At 43.3% G+C, this 20,473-nt stretch overlaps 1 protein-coding gene across 2 annotated transcripts in view; it reads left to right on the top strand.

Moving 5' to 3' along the window:
- The first annotated feature begins 647 nt into the window (after positions 1-647).
- STAB2 (stabilin 2) overlaps positions 648-20,473 on the top strand; it is a 125,110-nt gene continuing 105,284 nt past the window's right edge. The window contains exons 1-5 of one of the 2 annotated variants that reach the window (XM_053661603.1): positions 648-1,133; positions 4,061-4,194; positions 6,392-6,507; positions 16,254-16,339; positions 17,182-17,251. In XM_053661603.1, the coding sequence (XP_053517578.1) occupies positions 1,056-1,133; positions 4,061-4,194; positions 6,392-6,507; positions 16,254-16,339; positions 17,182-17,251 (484 nt within the window). In that variant the 5' untranslated portion in view covers positions 648-1,055. The remainder of the gene's footprint in view (positions 1,134-4,060; positions 4,195-6,391; positions 6,508-16,253; positions 16,340-17,181; positions 17,252-20,473) is intronic. The other variant, XM_037160777.2, reaches the window with a different exon arrangement.

The following is a 20,473-nucleotide window of genomic DNA, read 5'->3' as shown; positions in this document are numbered from 1 at the left end:
TATAAATATTTTATGAAGTGTAGTGAGGATTAAACCAGTAAATCCATGGAGAGGCCTAGAATAATGACGAGCACGTACTAAGTTTTCAACAAGCATTGGTTATTATTATTAGTTTTTATTATTGTCAAGTATAAGCTTTGCTCTGGGTGGCCAGGGGTATAGAGACGATGAAGGCTATGCCCCTGTCCCCAAGGAATTCACAACTGGGCATGGGAGGCAGACACACAGACATGAACTGTGATAGATGTGAGTAGGCTATCATACTATTGTGTGAGTAATGCTAGGAGGGCTTCCAAGATGCTATTAGAGGGGCAGGACAGGAAGGCTTCCCAGAGGAGGTGGCACTAGATCCTTAAAGAGGGGCCCTTGCAAGCTGAGACCTGTAGGCTCGGTCTTTTGTTTCTGAACTGACAAGGAAGATGAGAAAGGACAAGTTGAAAACCCACTGTTGATATCTGCAAAGAGACATTTCTTTGCAGTAGTTTGCCAACCACACTAGGTGAGGCCACCACTAATCCTCAAAGTCAAGGACGGGGGCTTCTGCAACATTCCCTCTAGGGGATTGTACCCATTTATGGGCACTCCCACAGGTACTGCCAGACAGCAAGCTTGAATTCAGCCAGAAAGGGCTGCAGTTTCCCACGGTGTGGTTGTGGGAATGTTGGTGGGTCTCTGGGTCCAGGAGTAGACAGGACCAGAGGCAGAATGGGCAGAGCCACAGGAGGCAGGGGCTTGTTCTCAGGAGTTTCACAAGGCACAAAAATTCCAGATCGTGTTTCTCCCTCAGCCCCTTCAGGATATCCTGTTATTCAGCCAGGGCATATATGTACGGTCGAGGTGGCCAGTGTCACTGCAACCCCTGGATTTGCCGTCTTTCCTGTATAGAGGCGGGTCCCACAGATCATCTGGTTCGGTCCAGGCAAAGGAGAGGGAAGAATTTTAAAACAGACACTGAAATGAGAAAGAATTCACTGGGAATTCATCAGACAAAGTTAAAATAGGACAATAGTTCTGACAGGTGCCTGGCACGGAGAAGGAGCAAATATTTTCTCGCTATGCTACAAAATTTAATACTTCTGTTTCTCGGATTGGTTGTACAAAATTTCTGCTCTCCACCGAAAACAACAGAGCAGGTAAGATGAGACTTCAGTCTTTTGATTTGTTAATTTTCAGGATGTATGCAAAAGCTTTTTGCTCTCCTATGTTGTCACGGGTAGAGGGTACTATCTAGGCTTCGTGGAGGAAAGAGAAAGCTTGTGGAGGACAGGGTCTAGTGTGATGCGCCATCTTTCTGAAGGCCTGCTGACCCAGCTGGTTACTTCTGTGCTAAGACGCTATTGTTGGCAATCTCTGATTTTAGTGCTCATATTCCTTGTCCCAAGGTGGATTTGGTTGTCCAGGGTTTTGTACGTTTGTGTATTTTTAATAGTCTCAACATTTCCCATTACACCATTCAAAATGTAGAATAACAATGGCTGTGGAGAAATGTTCTGGGGAATTCCAGGCTGGGTGATATCTGGCTGAGAGATGAAGTATTACAAAATGTATTAGGTATTCCCCCTTCCACTTTCCCAAATTGTAGTAAAAGTACCCTGGGCACTTTACACCAGCACGACAGCTTCTCAAGCTAGCTCACATGAGTTGTCATCATAAAGCAAGTTCAGTGTCAGATCTGCAACAAGGCCAGCCTAAAGGGGGTGTTGGGTGTGGAAGTCAATCTGAGGGATTTATTTAAAATGTATTTCCAAAGATATCCTTTCTGCTCTGTGAACAATAAATGTGATTCTGAGTCTGTTCCCAGCAAATGTTTACCAACCCCAATTTTACTTCAGTTGGTTGTAGTCTAATAATATTTTTCACAGAAACATGTTTTTAAATGCCATAATGGTTACTCACTCCAGCTGTGAGGTTAGATAGGGGTGAGTATGAATGATGGTTTCATTTGTTTAACAAATATTTCTGAGGATCAGTAATTTCTGCTCCACAGCTTACTAGCTGTTCAACCCTGAGCAAGTTACTTAGTCTCTCTAAGCCTCAGCTTCTCCCCTGACAGTGCTCCACAATCAGCAGTAATTATCTTCCTTGTTATCACCATCACTTATCAGCATCATGAGTGCCGGCTGTAGTGCAGAAATCAGGTGTCGACTGATGCTTAAAGATGAATTTACTCTTCCAGAAGGGATCATATGAGAAGTACAATGAGCTGTTCCATTTGAAAAGATCAGTTTGATGGCCAAGGGATTTTTGAGAAGAGAATATTAACTCTGGCCTACTAAGAAAGAAAAGGCAAAGTAATGTCATCCTTACCCACATGGGCAACCCTAATGTAAAGACCATTCTGCTTTTAAAAATATAGAAGTACATGACCATGAAAGGCAATTAATTGAAACTATATCTAAGGGTGGTTTTGTTATTATTCCATAAAGACCATCCCAGTGCTATTTTGGTTCATAGTGACCATTAAATGAAAGCCACCCAAAAAAAAAAACCAGAGGTTTTGTTTTTCTGCCCACCACTGTGGAATATGCAGGGAAGAGAAATGGCCAACCAAGGAATCAGAAGACCTCTAACTTACAGTGCGGCCTTGGGCAGGTCACTGAACCTCCCTCACCTCAGTGTGCTCCCCTCTAAAATGAGGATGATGCTATCTGCCCTACTGATATTCAGGGCAGTCAAATCAAACATGATGTTGCCTTTGGAAGTATGCATAACCGTAAGCTACTCTATAAACTCGAGGTTTCTTTTTGTGCAGCCTTCACAGATTTCAATGAACATAGAAGTATTTGTGATGTTCCCATGACCCCTAACATAGTGCTGGGCCCATAGGATGACAAAAAAAAACCCATAAAAGTGGTAGTGTTTAAGTGGAGAGCAATGACAACAAATGTGCTCTGTTGGCCAACCTCTGAGAAAAGAAAAAGAGATGAGTGAGGTTTTGTGCATGGGGTAGTGTTAAACCTTGAAAGATTAGAGGTTTGAGTAGCCAAGGGGAGAGGAAAGAACATTTCTATCAGGAGCAGCAACAAAGCGAAACACAGAGATAGGGATAGAGAAGTGGTACAGGAAGAAGCCCTTGCTGCCTATGAAATTCCAGTACTGAGCCAGGCAATTAGCTCATGTTACATCACTTAAATTTGTTAGTATCCTGGAGAGTGGTTATCAATATATTCCCCTTACAGAGAATGGTGGAGACTAAGGGATTCATTCCAGATTGTACAATTAACAAAATACTGAGCTTGAGTCCAAGCTTAAGTCTTTTGACTCACAAGTTCAGTCTCTTGTCATTGTACAGAGCTGCTTCTGTTTAAGATTGATGAGGAAATGGAGGAAACCTGAAAAAGGTGACGAAATCCATTTAGGAGGATCCACACCAGCAGCTTGGATAATAAGGGATCCTGAGACAGGGCCCAAATATGGCTGCATCATTCATTGTAACAGTTCTCTGCAATATTAGCAAACAGGTGCTAATATTTTCTAGCGTGTCTGATTTCCTACAATTCATTTGTTCAATCAACAAATAACTACTGTGCATTACTATGCACCAGACACTATTCTAGATGTTTCAGACAAAGCAGCAGAAAATAAAATAGGGAAAGACTGCTGCTCTCGTGGAACCTACATACTAGCTCGACTGTAATCAAAAGAATACAAAGATCTTTGGAGCAGAAACTGTATGCTCCATGGCATTTAACATCCAAACCAGCCTATGGTCCATCTATGACCAATCGACCTTGAATGACCTGCCTTAACAATTTCATTTGAAAAGTGTGTTCTACAATATATTTCTCCATTTAGAGAAGTGGTGTGTAGTGAGGTTACCTTGCCTTGCAGGACTCTCGGCTTCAGATCAGGGTGGTACAAGCAGCCTATACCACAGCCATGGCAGACATTTCTTGTAGATCCCAACACTATTTCCAAATAATATTGAAAGCCTCCTGCCAGTCATTACTAATCAACCTCATTGTCATCCTTGTCATTCCATTGACATAAAGTAGATGGAGAAGATTGGCCAAGCAAGGCTCTGCTAATGAAACTTGATTTTTCTTTTATGTTTTCATAGATGAACAGATGTGATAAGAAGTCTCTGCTCATCATTAGGACTGAGTGCCAATCTTGCTCACTCAACTCAAGAATGAAGTGCCCTGATGGTTACACCAAGGTTACCAATGGCTCCATAGGGGTTCGAGATTGCAGGTACTCATCATGAGAAAATAGAGGTGCTCGAGTTTTGAAACTCAAGGATGGTGAATCCAAATAGAAACCTCTTGTCTCAAAAATTGCAAAGCTATCCCTGGCTTGTGTAGCTCTGTGGATTGAGTGTGGGCCTGTGAACCAGAGGACTGCGGTTTGATTCCCAGTCAGGGCACATGCCTGGGTTGCAGGCTGCTTCCCTGCAGGCCAGTTCCCAGCAGGGAATGCACCAGAAGCAACCACACATTGATGTTTCTCTCCCTCTCTCCTTCCCCTCTAAAGATAAATAAATAAAATCTTTAAAAACCCTTAAAAAAACTGCAAAGCATTTCCATGATTTTTCTCTTTCTCTAAGACTGCATTGAGCCCAAACTTAGGTAATTCACAACTATGACCTTGAGTCTAAAAATGTTATTATTATTGATTCACCTTTTAATACAAAATGGGCTCTATTTCATGGTACGGAAACATTATTCCTTCATTTTTCCCTTCTTTAGTTTGAAAATTTGGGTTTTGTGTTACTGGAAAAGGGTTCTAGGCAGAACACGTCAAAAAGCCTTGTTGGATCCAATCTTACTAACTAGCTAGGACCCGGTACCAGTTAGAATCCAAAGAAGGGAGACAACTGAATTACAGCTGTGTTGCATTTTATGTGAGTACTGCATTCCTGAAATCCCCTTAAGATTCAAAACTCTCTGGATTCAAGGCTAATCCTGGCAAAGAATGGCAAGCCGTTCCACTCACCAGCTAGTGGATGCAGTCATGTAGTTCAAGTGCAAACACAATATTTTTTACTTACTCAGTCTACTAATTTAAAAATTAGGCAGCCCTCAGTGAATTTCATTTTTAAGTCAGGGACGAAGAGTAAGTATGATTTCTTACTTAGCACAAAATGAAACCTTGACACTGCCATATCACACGATTTTAAATTCATGTTTGCTTAATGCAGCTGCACCATATTCTAAACCCAAGTCATCATTTTTAATAGAGGTTTCCCAAAGCCAATTGGCCTAGAATTGGCAAGCATATGTGGCAGTTGACCACTCAGTTACCGAAGTGGGTGCACATTTGCCACTAATTTCTTTTAGAAAGCACATCAGAAAGACTTAGGGCTCAAGTTGAAAGTACATGGTGGCTTTAGTGAGAACTTTTTTGTACTGGTTACTTTTTTTCATGGCCAAGGTTGGCACTTGGTTACGTCCCACCCCACTCTACCCTAAACATATGCATGTGCACATACACAGAATTAGATTAGTGGGTTAGCGCACTCATGTTCTCTGTTTTAGCATTGAAGATTTTGATTTATCATTCACTTATACTGAAACAAACCCAAGAGTGGTTCTTGAGGGAATGTTTGGTTCTGCCCTTGGATCTCCCTTTTGCAATCTTTATAAAGAGGTGTCCCAGCTAGTGTTCTCAATCTTTCAAAGAAATTGTCCACTGTTTCTTCAACCTGACTGCCCATAAAGCCGGTAGCTATGTGATTCATCAGCTACATAACAGGCACTGGTTTAGGACTACAACCTTGAACTCACCAGAACACTATTAGTAACAGCCCAGTTGAAAGAAACAATATTTTTAGAGGATAATCTCTAGAAACACTGGAGTCAAATCCCTCAATAAGCCATCCATGCAGAGGTCCCTGTAAATAGACAATAATGTTTAGCCTCCATAGACGGGCTATTCCAGAGCTGTACCTCAGATGGTACAAAAACTGTTCTAAGGAACTCATCATTGGATTTCCCTCAAGAAAAATGTGGCAGATGTTGCTCACTATATCACACCACCTCTTATAGAAATTTCTACATCTATGGTATCCTGAGTAGTTGGTTTGATTTAAATTCACAGATCCTGTGCACCACACAACTCACGACTTTTCTCTTCTTGTATTGGCTGCTAAGACACTCGGTCACAAGAGTGAAGTCCACTTGTACCATGTACCTAGAACCTAACATCCCTTTTTTTATGTACTAACTTCACTTCTAACATTATTTTACATATTTCACCCCTATTTTCCTTGTGCCCTATTTTTTTTCATCTATTTTCTACAATTAAAGATTGTTTTTTTCTAACTTTTGTGTTCAATGTACATACATATTTTTAAATACAGGCGAGTGTAAAAAAAAAAGTAAGGCGATTCAACTGCCCAGAGTTAATGCATTGCTCTGATAATGGGTTATGTCTCCCTTTACCCTTCAAGGTACTCCTTTGAGATCAGGTCATACTCTCTGTCTATCCCTGGGTGCCGCCACATCTGCAGGAAGGACTACCTCCAGCCTCAGTGCTGCCCAGGCCACTGGGGCCCAGACTGCCTGGGTAAGTGGCAAATGCTTTTTCTTGGATTTGGAGACTTCCTTCTCAATGTCCTGTTTGACAGAAAATTGTAAGGAAGGAAACTTGATAAAAGGAAAGTGTCAGCATCTAGAAAGTCATAGTTCTGTCTGTATATAGAGAAAATCTTTCTTGCCCTCTCAGCTTTTCTAAAGAAATCTGTTTTCCTCCAGTTAGAGATTTGTCTTCAAGAGAATTCCTTTATGATTCAGCAAAAGGGACAATTGAAAGGCTATCCATTTTTACAACAAAAAATAACTGACGATAGAGAAGAAGTAAGAATGCTGGATTTTAATGATCCCAAACACAATTTTCTGTAAGAAGTTTTATGACAATATCTCAAAGGCTGTAGTTATTGTTTGGCAACCAAAATAATCATTCAAACTTCTAAAAGTTTAAGTTTTAAGGTGGAATGAAAAACTCTATAATGACCAATTTCCACCATAAGAAAAACTAGCCAAGTCTGAGTCAATAGTATAGTTAGAATCCTGTGGTCAAGCATAGCATTTTCTAGCTGAAATTGAACTTCTATCCTGACTATATATAGATGTTTACACTCAAGTAGTGACTGCGTCCTAGCTGTGACATGCAAATTGTGTGAGATCCCTCTTTTTTTCTCAAATAGTAAAAAAAATCGGTATTTTAATTCCTGAACTTACTCTTTGTTACATTTCATATTCTAAAATGTAATGAAATTATCTCAAGTATGCACTTAAGGGAAGAGATTAGGTCTCTTCAGCGTTTTTTCTGATTAAAATAATATAAGCAAATTGTACACAGCTTTTGAAGAAAAGTACAAAGAAAGAAAAATAGCAAACTTGTATTTTATCACACGTAGGAATATTTTGCTAAATAAATATTTTGCTTTATTTTCCTGATCTTTTATTCCGTATATGGCTTCTAAATCATTGAGCCTACAGTGTACGCATAATGTTGTCACTGGTTTCTCTGTGTAACTAATGATGAAATGAGTTACCTTCCATTTACTCAACAGGGCCGACATTAGTTACTAGAGAGGGCCATGGCCTGTGTTATCTGATTTAATTCTTAAAACAAATCTTTGAGTTAGACATTTCTGTCTCCATTTTGCATCTGAGGAATCAGATATTTGAAGGTTGTTTCTTGCCAGTTTCCATGCAAATTCAAGTTCAGGGCTGCTGGCACCAAACTTGCCATGGCAGAGGTGGGGTTAGTATCCTCCAAGTGGGTTTTTTTTTTAATTTCTCTTTTGATTGGTACTCCCTTCAGACCCCCAGCCAATGCCTGGATTATGCTCCTCACCTGGACCTGGCAAGGTCAAGGTTTGGGGTTTAGGATACCCTGGCCCTTCTCTCAGTTTACTGCTCTGCCCTGTGTCACCCCAGTGTATTGACACAGTGTGTTTCTACGAGTTTATTAGGTCAAAATCAAGTGATTAACCCAGACTTCCAGATTTTGAGAACTTTTTTAGTATCATTGTGGTTATATCACATCCCATTTTTATAGACACGCTGATATAATAGAAAGATATCTTAGATTTACTTTTCTCTTTCTAACCCACAAAAACTAATATGATACTAAGTTATTGATTAGACACACCGTAGAGACGAAAGGCTTTGTCCAAGATATAAAAGTCAGCATGTTCGACAGAATGAATGACAGGCAGACCAGAGCCAGGAGAGAAAAAGAAAAAGAGTCTGCTACCAAGTTTTAGGTTTCAACCTAATTCCATCATTACTGGTTTGGACAAGTTATTTCCTGCTCATGCCTCAGTCTCCTTAGCTGTCAATGGTGCTAAAAAGTCTTACTTTACAAAAATATAATAGAGATTCTAAAACACTGATGTAAGTAAATATACTAGGCAACACGTATGACACTAAGAAGATACTTTATTAAAATGTTATGAATAAATGAATGAGTGAACACAGTCAAAATAGACCTCTGATAATGAAAGGCAAACAAAATGACATCCTTTCCCCCAAAACCTTTTCTTTATTTTTAAATATATATTATTGATTATGCTATTACAGTTATCCCGTTTTCCCCCCTTTACTCCCCTCCACCCTGCACACCCCCTCCTACCCCCACCACCCCCCACTTCGTTCATGTCCATGGGTCATACATATAAGTTCTTTGGCTTCTACATTTCCCATACTATTCTTCACCTCCCCCTGTCTATTTTCTACCTACAGCGGTGGGTAACTCAGAAAATATGAGCAGGCAAGCAGGATTCAAAGTCTTTCATGCCATCACCGTGAGCTAGGGACAAATGTGACTCTAAGATCTCACACCTAAGACTGAAGGAGTCTTAGATGATTCCTTAAAGATTCAGTCACTTTCTTCTGATAGGTCTCAAAGCCATTGCAGCAAAACACGTGAAAACCAAGGCTTGGACATTCTTTCTGCTGTCTTCTTGTTGGTGCAAAAGTGTACTCCCCTTTATCTCTGTCTTCCAAACACACTAAATGTCTCAAGAGGCTTCCTTCCTTTGGTTCAGGAAAGAGATAAGTCTTCTATTGGGCTGTGTGTTTCAGTTCTCACTCACATTTTATGGTGATGACAGGAGAGACCTTGCCTATCTCATTACATTTCCTCCAGGATAAGGCCATTCAGAACTGCTGACATGTGTCCATCCTTCTTTCTGAGGAAGCACAAGCTCTGGAATGGCTTTCTTTCCAAGCAAGAGCAGCACCCACTTCTTTTTTAATGCGCTGTGATATACATTCATACTCTACACCTCTGGGTTATGTTTTAAATTCTCTTAATAGTACCTTATTCAAATTAGAAAATAACTCTCTGATCCATTTGGAAAACATAATGAAAAAAATGACTCATCATCTTCTAAAATTACTGCCTAGGGAATACAGTCAATAATGTTGCAATAACAGTGTACGGTGTCAGGTGGGTACTAGACTTATGGGGGTGATCACTTCCTGAGTTACAGAAATGTCTAATGACTGGGGTGTACACCTGAAACTAGTATTGCATATCAACTGTAATTGTTGAAAAATAAAACTTATTAAAATGTTTATTCTTCAGAAGCAAGATGTGTCTTCTAAAGGAAATTATGTAGCACCAATAAGTAAAATAAAATAAATAAATATCAATAAGCTTCCAAAGACATCTACTAAACTGTTGATCGGTTTGTAGAGTGATATACAGTTGTGGTGTGAAGGCACAGAAATCCAAATTTAATACCTGCTCAATGCTTTATAAGCTCCATTACTCTTGATCGATTAGCTTTACCAAACTCACTTTTACCATCTGCATAATGGCAATGCTAATTAGCATGTTTTTTGTGAAGACAAAAAAGAAAACACAGCTATTACTATTAACTGTTCTTATTATTACTATTGTTATCACCTTTTGCTATTACTTGTTTGAGGTGTAACAATTTGTAGACCTACACACTGCCTTTATTTAAAATACCATTCTTTTAATATACTTTGAGGTAATTTGTCACTTTCATTGAACTGTGTATTTTGAAAATTGTCTATGCCCATAGAAGTGGGTCAGGGACACTTTTTTGGATGACTCTGCAGTAAATGCTTCTTGACCTACATGTTCTATCATTTAGTTAGCAAATGGCTTATTTTGAACATTTAAGTTTTTTCCAATATTCCGTTTGTTAAATGAAATTCCAATAAACATCCTCCTAGCCAAAAAGAAAAAGAGGAAGAGGAAGGCATGAATTCTCACTTGAGGGAAAAAAAAATATTGTCCTGACGTAACAAAGGTGTTTCTACCCATTTTAAATGTGCTCACCCCTCATTAAAACTTGTTCTGCTTTATCGGCTGTGCATCTGGAAGCCTTTTCTCATTAGCACAAAAGCATACTTTTAACCCTGAGAATTAATACACTTAAACGACCAATTGCTATTTAAGATGAAACAGATTTCTTATTCGAACATGCCAGTTCTTTTCCCCCCACCATTAACACTCATGGATGTTACAGCTCAAAGTAATGGGAAAGGAATGTGGGAAAACAGTCTGACTGTTTCAAAAGAAAATGACCTTGATTCTACTTTTTGAGGTCAAGGCCATCAAACTATGCACACTTGTTTTTTGTATCGTGTTACTGGCATTTTCAGACCACTTTTTCTTTCCTGTTGTATGTTCCTGGCCATTCACTGCACAGCTTGCGAATAACAGACAATAAAGATCTGAAACCATGCTTTTAGGCAGGTCCTTTTTGGCTTTGAGTAACAAATAATGCTGAGCTTACATAAGGAACCTAATTTCACATCAGTTTCCTAGACAGACAGTTTCAACCAGAGATTTAAATGGAATGGCAGGACATACTCTCTGCCTAGCTGTGAGCCAAGCTTTTAAACCAAAGTGGTGACACAGAGCAGGCAGCTCCAGGGACCCTTGGGAGAGAAAGTTACAGGGAGGTCCTTGGCCTCTTGCTGGCCAGGAAGTTTATTATCTGCTTTTTAAAGAAACAGGCAGCTGATGATTTGCTGACTGTTTATAATGGGTAAGCCCCCTGCGTGCAGAAAGTCATGAGCAAGAGACCACCAGAGGAGCAGTGACCAAAGGGAAATGTGATAACAACCTAAAATAGCCTTATCAGCTCCTTGGGCCTGCAGTGTCTCAGAAACATGGCCTTGGAGCAAAGTCTGCAATTTCTCTTCCAAGTGTGGTTGCTGAGATGTGCCTTGTACCATCTTTTTTCTTCATGGGAACCTGAGGTGATAGATAGCAAATGATTTGAGAAGCAGGAAAGAAACTCACACTTTTGCATAAAAACCTTTACCTCCTCCCTGTCTGAGACAATCAACATTCATTGTTCCACATACCCAGTAGTTTACCGGTATTAATGTCCAGTAAAATTACTATCAGGCCTGTGAAAATGCATATTCTGGGGTTTCACACCCAGAAATCCCCATTCGATAGGTGTGAAAAGCTGAACCTGTCATAAAATTGTAATGAGTTATGATTGACCAATAGGGTGACTATGGGCTGAAATCCAGCCCGTCCTTGGCTCCCCAAGCCATACACTCTGGTGTGGCCTAGCCCACCCCAGGGAATGACCATCTCTTGATTCTAGTTGCATCTTCTTGCCAAGCTTAGTATCTGTGGGGATAAGCAGGAAAGGGCAGTAGGGTCAGGGAGCGCTTTCTAATTTGCACGAAGGCTGTCTATGCCCTGGTGGATTAGCCGAGGGCCCGAGAAAAGCAGATTCCCAGACACAGCTAGAGCTGCAAGAGATTGATGAAGAGAAGCGCCTGTGAGGGCAAGTGAGAAGGAAGCCAGGAGATGCAGGGGAGCCAGCAGACATGTATGAATATTGAGGGAGCCAAGGAAGGTTGGATGGAAGAGTCTCACACTACCTGTAGTTCTAAAATAATAATAATAATCAGGGAAGCTGATGGGGTTTCCCACAGCCAAAGTCACTCAACAGAGGAGTCCCCCATCTTGCAGGAAGAATCCCGCCTTGGTATCCCGGCCATGCTCAGTCACGGCTGGAGGCAGCCATGGGAATTGTGGTCTGGTGAGCAGAATGGTGTGTTTCAGGAAAATCATGCTCCTAGCACAGAGATCCGAGAGGTGACTTTCTGTGGCTACTATTCCTGCAGGGGAAGGCCTTCGGAGTCTGCCCTCGGGATATCCCCACTCTCAGAGGGTTAGACCCAGATGGTTCAGTGAATACCCTTAGAGGAACTCCTGCCTATATTTTTTTTTTAAGAAGAAAGGCTTGCTAACTGTCCCCTAAAGAAAAAGGACACAGGGTCACAATCTTGGAAGCTGGGAGTGGGGAAGCTCCCCAGTTTCTCAGGGACCAGCCCAGAATATGGTTATATTCTCAATAGACGACTTTGACCTATTTTCCTCTCTGTATATTAGCACAAGGCATGGGCCAAGTGTAAGGAACGCCCACATGATGGCCCCAGAGGAGGCATCTGGGAGAGCATCTTTGTGGGTGGGAAGGGCACAGGCAAGATGTGGAGGGAAGGGCATGTCTGGGGTAGTCTGCCGGGGTGGACAGAAAGGATGCGAGATAGGCTGCAGCACAGAGGAGACTGGCATTGCCTGCAAAAGTGAAAACGCCTGGAAGGGCATTTCTGCAAGGTGGTGCTGATGTCTGAGTGCCAGGGTGGAGGAGGCTCTGTGTCCCTCTGAGCCAGCCCAGAAGGCAGGCTGGGGGTCTCCCAAAGAGCCCCTTGCATGCCTAGCCCCAGGGAGAAGCACCAGGGCCAAGAGAAGCAACAATGGCATAAATGTCACCTCCCTATCTCTCTGCCCCGGCCCAGAGTTGGTCCTGGCTTCCAAAATACCATCTCAGCCCATGTAGAGCCTAACAGCAAAAGAAATGGGACAAGAGCCATTTGGTGGTCAATGATTTCTGGAAATGCTCTCTTGGCACCCCATGTCCTCCACTGAGAACTCAAGTGATGCTGTTGGTTTTCAGATGAACCTTAAAGTGCTACTGGTCCCTGCCTGATGAGGCCATTCCTTTCCTCTTCATCCTCACCTCCTCCTGCTCTTTTTAAGATAAAGACCACAGTCTTTAACACAGCCCTTCCTCAATGATCCGGCTGCTGCCCTCCGTAGAGACCAGCTCTAGGTCAGCCGGGCCATTCAGGATTAGGTTGTTTTTGGTAAATGTTGGTAACCTCCAGGAGATGGAATGATGAGAGCTCTTGGTCGCTTGCCCCCAACAACCCCTATCCCAGTTTTTAAACCAGTATTTATTTAATTGTCTATGAATCCATGACTCACTCCCCACTAGACTGGCAGGATCAATGGAAATAGAGACCAGGTCTGTGTGCTCACCTTGTATATCCAGGACCTTATTTGGTCCTGATTCAAACAGGTGCCTGATCATTTATTTTCTGAGTGCTGTTGCCTGTTATACTGCCAGTCTCAAAGAACAGAAACTGGAGAAGACTGAGAGTATCCACTCTAACAACTTTCTTTTCTTAAATGCCTGCTATTTCCAGTCCCTATTACAACCTGCCAGGACGAGCAACACTAGAACCGAATCCCAGGGACAGGCATTGACCTTCCCAAAGGATTGCCGCCAGCAAAGAGTTGGCCTGGGGTTCAAACCCAGGACATTCTGATTGCAAAGTCCCCATTCTCTCAGGACACCCTGGCATCTCATGTAGCCACTGCCCTAGCTGGGGAGAGCAGCCCAAACCAGCACGATGGTTTTCCAAGAGTGTCTGCTCCCTCAATCACTGCATACACATCCCTGTTATCTGCGCTGTGGCTCAGGTGCACAGTAGCTCCTGGCTGGTAGACAGCGTGGTGATGAACAGTGTGGAAGACTTGGAGCACCTGCCTGGGTTTGAAATCTGGCCCTGCCACTGTTGCGGAAAAAGACCAAAGACTCAAAAGTGCATGACTTAGACCCTGCAGTTGATGAATATTCTGCACACAGGAAAGAAACAGAGGACCAGAGAGAACCCAGTCTACAGGTGCCAGCTCGATTCTCTCACCTGCCTGTACCTGAGAGTTACACGTGTTCTTTTCAAGAACCAGCCTAGTAAAAATATTTTTTTTCATCTTGTTTGTTTTGCTTTGTTTCGCTTTTATTTTTTTTATTTATTTATTTTTATTTTTTTAAATTGATTATGCTGTTACAGTTGTTCTATTCCCCCCTTCATTCCCCCTCCCCCCTGCCCTCCCAACCCCACCATTACCCCCCTTTAGTTTATGTCCATGTGTCTCAAGTCCTTTAGGTTCTATATTTCCCATGCTATTCTTGCCCCCCCCCCATCTATTTTCTATCTACTGTCTATGCTACTTATTTTCTGTACCTTCTCCCCCCATCTCCTCCTCCCATTCCCCTGTTGCTAACCCTCCTTGAGATCTTCATTTCTATGTTTCCACTCCTGATCTAGCTGTCCTTGTAGTTTGCTTTTGTTTTAGGTGTGGTGGTTAATAACTGTGAGTTTGTTGTCCTTTCACTGTTCATGTTTCTTTAACTTCTTTTTCTTAGATAAGTCCCTTTAACATTTCATATAATAAGGGCTTGGTGATGATGAACTCCTTGAATTTGATCTTATCTGAGAAGCACCTTATCTGTCCTTCCATTCTAAATGAAAGTTTTGCTGGATAGAGCAATCTTGGTTGTAGGTCTTTAGATTTCATGACTTGGAATATTTCTTTCCAGCCCTCTCTTGCCTGTAAGGTCTCTTTTGAGAAATCTGCTGACAGTCTGATGGGGACTCCTTTGTAGGTGATTGTCCCCTTAGCTCTTGCTGCTTCTAGGATTCTCTCCTTCATTTTAATTTTGGCTAATGTAATTATGATGTGCCTTGGTGTGTTTCTTCTTGAGTCCAACTTTTTTGGTACTCTCTGAGCTTCTTGGATTTCCTGGAAGTCTATTTCCTTTGCCAGATTGGGGAAATTTTCTTTTATTATTTGTTCAAATAAGTTTTCCACTGGTGGCTGTGCCTTTCCCCCCTTCTGGTACCCCTATAATTCGGATATTGGAGCGTTTAAAGATGTCCTGGAGGTTCCTAAGACTCTCCTCATTTCTTTGAATTCTTGTTTCTTGACTCTTTTCTGTTTGGCCATTATTTGCTTTCTTCTGGTCCACTCCATTGATTTGAGTCCCAGTTTCCTTTTCATCGCTATTGGTTTTCTGTGGAATTCCATTCATTTCCATTAGTTTAGCCTTCATATGTTTCCCTAATTTGTGGCTATAATCAACCAGATCTGTGAGGATCCTGATGACCAGTGTTTTAAACTGTGCGTCTGAGAGTTTTGCTATTTCTTCATCGCTTAGATTTATCTCTGGGGCTTTGAGGTCTTCTTGTGACATTTTTGGTCTGTTCTGGCCCTTTAAGTGAGAGAAGCGGAGCCTTGGACTCCCAGGTCGCTGGGTTGTGACGCTGTATGTGGAGGCGTGGTCAGAGCGGGGAAATGGCGGCGCCCACTACCGCCACGGCCAGTCCAACCGCCCACTCCCTTGCCTGTCCGCTCTCGCGCAAATAGGCGACCGCAGTCAACACGCAGCACCGCCTCCCCACTGTCTCCTCTGCAGTGCTCACCTGGTGGGTTGCTCGGTCGCTCACTAGGTCCAATCCTGCATTTGGAACCCGTGCGTCTGGATTCGCGCGTCTGGATTCCGCGCCTGGGTCTGTCCAAACGAGTCCTCCTGTGCAACCCCTCACCAGATGCCGGTTTCGCCCCTTACCGGTTGGGCTGAAGAATTTGTTGTTAACGGACTTCCGAAAAGTTCAATTTTCCGTGTTCTGGTTGTGTTTTCTGATGCTAATATTTAGTTGTCCCTAAACTTGGTTGTGTGTGAAGGCACGGCACATCCACCTATACCTCCATCTTGGCGGAAGTCCAAAATATTTTTTTAATTAAAGAGCTAGCCTAGTCTCTCAATGGAGCCACCGAAGTATGTTGGAGAGAAAGGCTTCCCTCTGTGGTTTGTTTTTTAGAGATCTCTTTTTCCAAGAACTGTGGTTGGTTTGTTTGTTTGTTTGTTTCAGTTTCTATGGCTGATGACTTCTCAGAAGATATATGGGCTAGAAAGCTCGTGGCGTGAGAGAGATTTGAACAAAGATCTCTGTTGCTGGGATAGATGCAGAGGGTGGGTAGGGAGGTGGACTCTTGCAGTAGAAAAGGGGCCACTGGCCAGCTGGGTGACTTTGGGCAAGTCCCTGTACTACTCTGGGCCTCAGTTTCCTCATCTAGAATGTGGCACATGGGGTGTGCTGAGTGCGCCCTTGCAGGATGTGTGTGTGCCATCACAAATGAATGAATCTGAGCCCTTGGTTCCCTAGAGTGCCCGGGAGGCCCGCAGTCCCCCTGCAGCGGCAGGGGCCGCTGTGCCGAAGGCATGGAAGGGAACGGAAGCTGCTCATGCCAAGTAAGTTCAGAAATGTGTTCTTCTCCCTACCTCCGCTCCTCTCCTTACCTTTGTCCCTCCTTAAACATACACACACAGTAGATAAAGTTGCTAGGAAGCGATACTAATAGAAGAAAGAAAAAGTAGGCAATCTGCAACAAAATGACATGTCAGAGGCTGGGGGCTTTGGACTTAGTTAACTGCTCAGCCTTAAGTGTATCCATCTGTAAAATGGGTTTGATAATAACCCTGTGTGCTTACATTTGTTGAAAAGTGAAATGAGGTCACATATGTGAAAACACTTTGTGACGCCCTACTGGACTATAGAAACTCCTGCTGTTGAGGATGATAATTACAGCTGTTAGCTGACCGCTCTCTGTCCACGGCTCCTGCTGGCAAGCACTGGGCCTGCCAGTTGAAGGATTGCTTTGTTATCCCATGAAAGTGACTTTTTGCAAGTTTCTAGCCTTTGGTTAAAATACAAAGAAATCCTTCTGAAAAGGAGCTCACCTGTCTTCAGAAATGCAACACTGAGTTTTCATTTCCGCCTTGGGCAAAGTTCTGTTGTGGCTGTTACCACTCGCTCTGTATTTATATCTTTGGGTTGACAAAGCAGCTTTCTTATGAAGAGCTCTGAACTGACAGGAAAAAAATGATGCAGGGATTAAGGTACACATTGTAACAGAAAAACAGCAAAAAATACAGGAAATGATATAAAGAAGGAGCTTCAGGGTAGGCACAGAGGAAAGGCATGTTTGAGAAACAAACCCTGACCAGGCCACCAGTGAGAAAGAAACCCGTGGGCCTCCTGGGTGATGTCGGTCACTTGGGGTCTAATAGCACCTACCTGGGGTGTTTTGCAGGAAGGGTTTGGCGGAACAGCCTGTGAAACCTGTGCGGATGACAACTTATTTGGACCCAGCTGTGCAGAAGGTACGTCTGATGTTTGTGTGATCCAGGGCGTTTGGAGAGATTGAAAGTCAAACGTGGCTTACATAGCCGAAGACCCCAGAAAGACTATTCATCGGGGCGTGGGGGGCGGTAGACGCTGAGCAGTTATGTAAAACCATGTCTACAAAGAGGTGATGACAAATCTGATAAACGGCAGTTCTTGAAAAAAGAGACAGTGCTTCCTGAGGTTTTCAGTACGAGCAGTCAGCTCCGCGCCAATAACACTTCTGGGAAACCCAGGGGCAGGCAAGTCCCCCCTCCAGTCTCCAGGGTCCAACACCCCCCATTCTCTGCCTGTCCAGCTTCTCCCTGAGGTCTTTCCAGACCCTGGTCTCGGCAGTGATGCTCTCCCCAGGGGCCCGCCCCTCCACCACCTGTCACACCACATGCTACTCGGTCCCTCCCTTTGGGGAGTTCACAGATAAAGACCCGAGGTGATCAGTGGTTGCCGGCTCCATTCTGCAGGTTAAACAAACAAGCACAGCTGACACTGGTTTGTCTTTTATGTTTCGTTCCCCTGCCCCCTATAAGGAGACCCTGACACCAGATGCCAGTACAAGTCGCATGTTTGGGAGGTGACCCTGGGGACACTAAGGAAGGAAATAAGGGTATGCTGTCAAGTCAGAGACTGGAGTGACGACCAGAGCCTGGTGCCCCAGGGACTCTGCAGCCCGTGCGCAGCACACCTCAGAGTCTTCTCACCAGAGGGAACAGGCCATCACAGTGTGGCAGAGAGAATAAAGGACCCCCCAAAAAATATATATGTCCTCATCCTCATCCCTTGGACCTGAGAATGCATTACCTTACCTGGCAAGGGGAATTAAGGTTGCCTTCAGCTGACCTTGAAATGGAGTCCCATGGACTGTCCAGGTGGGCCCCACGTAATGACAAGGGTTCTGGAACATGGAGGAGGGAAGCGGAGGAAGAAGATGCAATGTTGGAGTGATGAGATGTGAGGAGGACCCCCCACCCCCACTGGCTTTGAAGATGAGAGGGGCCAGGCACCAAGCACTGCGGGCAGCCTCTCTCTAGAAACCAAAAAAGGCAAGCAAACATTTTTCTCCCTCCAGCAAGGAACATGACCCTGCCACCTTGATTTTAGGATAGGAATTTTGGATTTCTGACCGCCAGAAATGTAAGACAATACATCTGTGTTGTTTTAAGACATCAGGTCTGGGGTAATTTGTTACGGCAGCAATAGGAAGCTAATGTATGCAGTTGTGGGTGGGGGAGTTGTCCTTTCCCTGGCCCTTTCAGCCCCCAGTGCCCATTCAGGCAGCGCAGACTTCCTAGGAAGCACTCCCAGGCTAGAATCTGCAGGACTGGCAGGGCCTAGAAAACGTGGGTATGGTAGGGACCCTGTCAGCCAGGACCATAGTCCTCCAGAAAGGATATATCCGGTGGCCTTTCTTGAACACCAACTTGGTTTTGGATTTTATGGAAAAATCCAGTCCAATAGATACTGCATTGATTCAAATTTTCTTGAAGGAACCCTGCACACACACACAGACACCCCGCCCTCATAAGTGTGCACACTCCGTGATGAGTTTTATCTGCAAGAGCAGAGGTGTGGTCTCATTCTAATAGCCCTTGGGTTCTTTGAAGACAGACACTGCTATACTCCTTTATCTCCAGTGCCTCCCACAGTGCTACCTGTGGGTGCAGCAGATGCTCAGTCCACTTTTGTTGGCTAGATGAGTGAGTGAGTGAATAAAAGAATGAATGGTCCAGTTTGCTCCAGCCGTGTTGACCTGACTCCAAACCACGGTTCTGAGAGGCAGCCCACAGAGCCTCAGCTTTAGACTCTGAGCAGATTTCAGCCCCAAGACTGCTAACTGTGGGCACCTTAAGTTTACAAGCACATTCTATGTCTGTATTTTCATCTGCAAAAACAGAAATAATATTGTCTTCTTTAGGATTGCGGAGGGGATTTAATGAGATAATCAGTGCACGGTAAATGTTAGCAATTGCTAATATTACCTATTATTCCCCAGTGGCCCCCAGTCTTAGGAATTTTATTCATCCAGCACTCCATAAATGATTATTATTTTGTAAAAGTGTTAACAAAAGCAAATTCAAAAGAGATGTTGGTAGTCTGCATAGTTTTAAGATTATACATTATAGTAAAGGGTGTTAAAATATCAACTGTTTAGAAATTACGTGTTTCCTAAATTGGCCCTTCCCTACCATAATACTAGAATTTAAATCCCATATTTTAAATAAATTGAAAATTGAAGTTGAAAGGGAGAAAGATAGCATCTAGCATTGCTTACTTCCCAAGAATGCTAAGTCCTTGCTTTGGGATGAAAATTTAGAAAGAAGGTGAGTCCACGTTGCCCCAAAAAAATTGGAGTTGGCTGCCAGTGAGCACAGATGTACGTGGAGAATCCAAACATTTCTAAATGATGTGGCATTTATTCACACTTATTTGTGCCATGGACAAAGGAAAGGTGAAGGGGAGAGAGATGGTATAGAAACCTAAACTGAGAGTCGGGAGAAAATTCCAAACCCTAGTTCCCAGTACAACCTCATGCGGTGTGTGGCCTGGGCTGTCCCACAGTGCTCCAGGTCACCTGTGGCCGCTGGGGGCCTGAAATGTGGCTGGGGCACCTGAGGAACTGGATTTTAAATTGAGTTCAATATACTTCATTTAGGTTTAAATAGCCACACCTGGCTAGTGGCTGCCACATGGGATTGCTCAGCGCTAGAACAGGCTTTGAAATCAGACTGGCCTGAGTTTGAAATCAGCTGCTGTGTGCCCTGGGCAAGCTATTTAACCTCTCTCAGCCTTCCTCATCTATAAGATGGGAAGAGCAACACCTGCTCACAGGGCTGACACGGTAGCCAAGCTCTAGCACCATGGCATAAGCACTCAGCCAACAAAAGCAAGTGTTAAGTGAGGACAAAAGCAATCCAATGGTAAGGTGAACATTTATTCACCTATGAATGAATGAATGAATGGATGGATGGATGGATGTATGGATGGATGGATGGATGGATGGATGGCTCAGTGATGGCCGGTCATTGCCTATTGGCAAGCACTGGGGAACTCGCAAACCTTTTCAGCTGGGCATCCACTGGGTGCCAGTGTTGTTTCATTCAGTGGGGAGTTGGTCCCTCAGAGGTGGCCATTCTGCCTGTAAGTAGGACAGCTCTATTAGCTGCAGTTTATTTTTAACACTGGCTTGAACCTGCTGCTGGAGC

The sequence above is a fragment of the Artibeus jamaicensis genome, unplaced genomic scaffold (assembly GCF_021234435.1).
Source record: "Artibeus jamaicensis isolate MK-2021 breed Jamaican fruit bat unplaced genomic scaffold, CSHL_Jam_final contig_233, whole genome shotgun sequence".
NCBI classification, from domain to species: domain Eukaryota; kingdom Metazoa; phylum Chordata; class Mammalia; order Chiroptera; family Phyllostomidae; genus Artibeus; species Artibeus jamaicensis.
This window is presented reverse-complemented; position numbering and strand designations above follow the sequence as displayed.